This window comes from Dinoponera quadriceps, unplaced genomic scaffold, assembly GCF_001313825.1.
Source record: "Dinoponera quadriceps isolate SergipeBrazil2010 unplaced genomic scaffold, ASM131382v1 scaffold533, whole genome shotgun sequence".
In the NCBI taxonomy this organism is placed as follows: Eukaryota; Metazoa; Arthropoda; class Insecta; order Hymenoptera; family Formicidae; genus Dinoponera; species Dinoponera quadriceps.
This window is the reverse complement of record NW_014554780.1, coordinates 1,098,713-1,104,425: the sequence shown is the minus strand read 5'-3', so window position 1 is coordinate 1,104,425 and position 5,713 is coordinate 1,098,713. Positions and strand designations below refer to the sequence as shown.

At 43.8% G+C, this 5,713-nt stretch overlaps 1 protein-coding gene across 1 annotated transcript; it reads right to left on the bottom strand.

The window, feature by feature from the left end:
* Positions 1–431: 431 nt before the first annotated feature.
* On the bottom strand, positions 432–3,625 carry LOC106741790 (allatostatin-A receptor-like). Its single transcript, XM_014614107.1, has 2 exons — positions 2,974–3,625; positions 432–843 (listed from the first exon to the last, which is right to left on the bottom strand). The coding sequence occupies exons 1-2, from the start codon at positions 3,615–3,617 to the stop codon at positions 432–434; spliced, it is 1,056 nt and encodes a 351-aa protein (XP_014469593.1). The 5' UTR covers positions 3,618–3,625.
* Positions 3,626–5,713: the final 2,088 nt, after the last annotated feature.

Genomic DNA, 5,713 nt, shown 5'->3' with positions numbered 1-5,713 from the left:
TTGTTCCTTCCGGAAAAGGTAAGAAAATAAGTGGACCGAATCTCCGGGAAGCCGAAGTACTCTGAAAACGAACCCTTCGATTCCGTATACTAATGGTAGGCGGTAAAAACGATTCGAGCGTCTTGCGAGACACAGTTCTCTCGCGACGGAACGTTTATTAGGATCACCTCGTTAAGGCTCGGCGGAGCTGACCGTCTTTGCAGGGCTGTCCCAGAAGCACAAACGTCCCTTACCCCGCGAACTCGTCGTCGTCGTCGTCCAACTCGAAATCGACTCGATAGATCACAAACTGACTTTCCGACCGAGCGTTTCGGCTAGGCTCCTCGGGTCTCGCAGCCGCGCCTGCCCGAGAAGACCCCTGCCGGCTACCGTCCTGGAACACTCAGCCTGAGAAAACCCCGCGGTCTGCTCGCCCCGAGGATGACAGTTCACTAGGTGTTCCGGCTGTAAGTACTATGCCGGGTGATGGTCTGCGTGGTGCACGGGCTGTCCTGAACTGAGCTTAACCGGACCACCGAACTGTGAGGAAGGTGCGTGCTGACGCCGTTCTCGTGGCGAGTCTGATCGCCACCGGCGCAGGCCATCGCTAGGCTGCCACCGCGCGTCCTCGCGCCCTTGCAGTGCAGTAGCTCGCGCATCCCCTTGCGGAAGTTGCGCGACAGGAAGGCGTACAGCAGCGGATTCAGACAGGAGTTCATATACGAGATCAGGAAAGTCGACACGGTCAGCAGGGTGCTGAAGTCCGACGTACGGTCATAATTCGGGCCCCAGTGCCGCCACAGAATGCGCGCCTGCTGCGGTAGGTTGCACACGGCGAACATCATCACCACGGCGATCAGCATTCTGCGGGAGAGGGTTAGTGGTAGTAGTGTTTGTGGCGTCGACTGAATCTCGAGGCTATTAACTAGCCACAAGGTAATTTTTACTTGGATTGAGTAAATTTCACTTGGATGAAATAAATATATTTTATCCAAGTAAGATATTTTCCAAGTAAATCCAAGCAAAATATATTTATTTGATTCGAATAAAATTTATTTGATCCAAGTAAATATTTGTCGAGAATTACCGGAGGAATTATTCATTCGAATCTAACATTTTTATCTGTGGACAGCACTATTTGCTCCATCATATTCGATATGTAACGAGTAGACAACGGCTAAATTATAAAACCGATTTCACATTTTAGCGAATTAGCCAGTAACGAGCTAGAAAATTTAATCTAGCCTGTACTAGCTAGCTGTTAGCTTTTGACTCAGGTCGTCTAGATAAACTTCTACTCGGACTTCTGCGATATTTCACTTCTCTAAACCGAGCAGGTATTTCACTTTTCAACAATTTTTATCGCGAAACTTTCGAATATATTAGGTTGGCCAAAAAGTCTTTCCGTTTTTTAAAAGAAATTTATAAATATATTTTACGTAAAAAGTCAAAACTTTATCAAATAATGTATTGACCGTTTTGTTCGGCTATTCTCTTCCATCTTTCAGGCAGCTTCATTATTCCGTCCCTGAAGAACATTTTTCTCAGCGAAAAATTGCTTTGGGTAGATTTTACAGGCTTCCAAGTTGTCGAATTTCTTTCCATCAAGGAGATACCGCAAGGAGAGGAATAAGTGATAATCTGATGGCGCAAGATCTGCAGACTACGGCGGATAAGGCAGAACATTCCAACCAAGTTCCAATAACTTTCGACGAGACAAAGAAACGTGAGGTCGGGCATTGTCTTGATTGAATAGAACGCCTTTCCTATTGATCAGTTCTGAATGCTTTTCATCGATTGCAGTCTTCAGTTTGTCCAGTTGCAGGCAGTAATCCGAATTAAATATTTGCTTGTTTCGTAATAGCTTGTAGACGACACCTTTTCAAACCCACCAGAGAGATGCGAAACATTATTTTTTTTTTTAGTAAAGACCGGCCTTTGAAATGGTCAGTAGTGATTCATTTTGTTCAGTCCATTTCTTGTGATGAATGTTATTGTAAACGATCCATTTCTCATCGGCTGTCATCACTCGTTTAAAAAATGGGTCGGTTTCGTTGCGTTTGAACAACAAATTGCAAACGGAAATGCGGTCCATTAAATTCTTCTCGGTTAAATGGTACGGCATCCAATACCGTAACGATTCACGTATTCGAGCTTGTGTAGATGGTTTTCAACGCTGGATTTCGATACATTGAGTAGTTTCTCTAATCTCCCAAGTCATTTGACGTGGGTTATTTTCCATTAGTGCTTTTATTTGATCCTCATCAATCTTAGTCGGTCTTCCCGTACGTGGACCGTTTTCGACAGAGAAATTTCCTGCACGAAACTATGCAAACAGAAATTGGCACAGCCGATCGCTTATGGCTTCCTCACCGTATATCACTCATATCTTCTTTGCACCGTGTTTTTACCCTTACGATAATAATAAAACACAATATGACGAAAATCCACTTTATTTTCCTCCGTCTTTAAATTTAAGCCAAATGCAATCAACACAATCATTTCTCATACTTCTTTTCTTAATAATGTGCTGAAATGTTAATTTTTAAGTTATATGCGTACGCGTAGTTGACACTAAATGTACTCGCATTAAATGTGAAGTAAACGCTAACTTCGAAACAAACGAAAAGACTTATTGACCAACCCGATACGTCTGTACGATGTATTTTGGTGGAGAAAAGTTGTTGGTTTGCATCCGCGCGCGTAAATTTAATTGATTAATAAATTTTAATTAATATTACACCTTTGGTAAGGTTTTAGAAATAAAACAGTATGTCGGTTTTGGTGCTTTCCCTCTACTTAGTAAACGTTAGTAAACGAGCGTGATATATCTCATCGTGTTATCGGTGTTATTAACTCGAATATTATCGCAATAATATCGGCGAAAGGAACACGTTCGTTGAGTGCGATCGCTCGAACGGACATTGGCACCGGCAAGGCGGAAATTGAGGGACGCGCCATTGTATCGCGCATACTGCGGAAATGGAGAGATACCTGATAACACCGCGCCTCGCTCTCAGCACATTTTTGCTGGAGGTGTGTACGTGATGGACCCTGCCGTTTCTGCTTCGGGCGACAAGACCGGGCCCTCCGAGGGTCGCGCCGCTCCTCCAGAGACCCACGGCGATCCTGGTGTACAGGCAGCACATGAGGAAGAGCGGCAGGAGGTAAAGAAATACGAGGTTCACCGCGTCCAATACGTTCTTGTTGTGCTTCTTGATATTGGCCACGCAGATGATGTCGACGTCGCCGGTGTTGAGGCGATTGCTGATGGTCTCGACGTAGAGAAACCTGGGCGAGGCGTAAACGGCCGCGACGATCCACACCACGCCTATCACCATCCGCAGGCGGCTCCTGGTCAACATAGACCGGCACTTGATGGGATGCACGATGGCGAGGTATCGCTCGGTGCACACCACCACCAGGATAAGTATGCTCGCCGTGTAGGAAAGCGCGTGCACAAACATGTAGACCTTGCAGAGGAAGTCGCCCAGCTGCCAGCTGTTCATCAAGTAGTTGGTGAGCGTCTGGTAAACGCAGAAGATGCCCACGCAGAAGTCCGCGACCGCTAGATTCGCCAGGAAGAAATTCGTAATGCTGCGCAGCCGGCGGGAGAATGTCACTACGAAGATCACCATGAGGTTACCTGAAAGGCGAAAGCACCGGGCTGTTAACGAGAAGTGCTGACGAGAAAACGATCCGATCATTAAACGACATCTTTAATTATATCTCATTTTACAGGTGAACCACTCGCGATATAAAAGCTCATTTTTATTCGACACTTGATAAGCTATTAGAGAATTAGCGTGGGCGAATTTTTCCTCCACGCTGATCGATCTCTTCCTTAGAACCTTTCGCGCGAATTCCCGTCGGAGGATGGGATATGTTCGAGCGCTCGATTATCTTGGATCATCTTGTAAGTCGAATTTGCCTATTTGCGGCTTCCTCACGGCAGCGCCATTTCGGCTAACAATAAATGATCTACGATCGGATCCGGTGGACCCATTTTATCGTGATAAATCTGGATCACGTTGAACGCCGGAGGAACAAAGACGCCTCTTCTGCGTAGGCGAAGAAGACCGCCGACAATTCACAAATAGCAAGCAGCGTCCTTTGCCGATGCGCCGGAGTCTCAGCTCACTCTCTATATTTCTCGGAGTGAAATTTCAATTGTAAAGCAAAATGACAGCCGAGTCATTCGGAGCCGAGTGATTTTTCATTTGTATAGAATGAATTCTCCGTCTAGAATCGTCGAGCGAATATTTTCACTTGACAAGCGAATCCGATGTATTCCGCTGTCACGGGAACAAATTCATTCTAATCGGCCGAAACATTCATTCGCACACATAGCAAAACATATTCTGCATTCAAGTGAATGTTACTTGTTCCAAATATTTCATAAGTTTATATACGATCTTGATACGATCTTGAATATAAGATCCGACTGTTAGTACGGGTCTCATCCATTGAGTGATCTCAATCTTCTAAATGATTCCGCGTCATTCTCACGATTTTCCGGCCGCTGCGTTGAGCCTGTGTTTCTTTTCTATTTTTCAATATGGTCTTTCAGGCTGTAAATCGATTAAAACGATTGAAACGAACTCGGATACTATCGGTCTGGTTTTCCCCACAAACGGGAATTAAATCATTACGATTCTCTTTTAAAGGATATAGAAAAAGTTCGATACGTTCGTTAAAAAATGGCAGTAAAAGGAAATGACATTATATAGGATATAACAAGAGCGATTTAAATTATTTTAGCCGAGAGTGGTATGGAACAAATTTAATGAATTACGTACAATATTTTTATATATTTTTATATCATTCTCTCTCTCTCTCTCTCTCTTTAGGGGCGAATAGAAAGGGGAAATGAGTGGAAAAGGGAAGTTAATAAAAGAAAGAAACAAATCAGATAACAACGCGAACGAAGTATTTTAATTCGAGCTTTGACTCTTCATTTGCTCGCTACACCTTCGAATAATTTTATTTCCGTGGTAATGCGTGTTTCAACGTATTTTTCTGTTAACTACGTTACTACGTTAAGTTACGCGCCTATCAACGCCTATCACGCGCATTAATCAACAGATAGGAGACCATACGGTAATTGAAGTATAATAAAGCGCACCTCTTCAATAATTCACCGCCGCACTCTGCTTCGGCAGCTTAATAACTCCCCGATAATGGATCGTTAAGCGACCACCACGAAGAAACATACGGTAACGCAATAATACTGTTAAGCGAGAGCCTCAACCACGTAATTGCTTTCATGGCGTCCGCTATCCACGTTAATTTTATTGATAAGATTTACCGACTTCTACACATCGTACGTGATATGCGGGCCGAACAGTGGAAACCATCATCATTGGCTAATCAGTCTCATTCAGCATTCACCCTTTGAGACACCATTAGAATTCCTTTTGAAAACGTTTATCGCGTTCACGGTCATTCAACACGCGATAACTTTCTTTAGGATCGCGACATACTTTAATTACAGAGTAGTTGAATGAAGAAAGGAAAACCCATACTTGACGGGCAGACTGTTATTTCTCATTAAAAGTTGCAATTAAGTCTTCTGCTTCAAAACATAAAATTTTACAATAGATTGAAATGTAATGTGACAACTTTCGCACGTGCACAAACGGTTCGCGCTTGAGAGTTTCAATGTAGCGTAGCAGTGACAAGGACAGTGAAAATGACAAATATGTATCAGAAACGTGCACATGAATATGTTTTC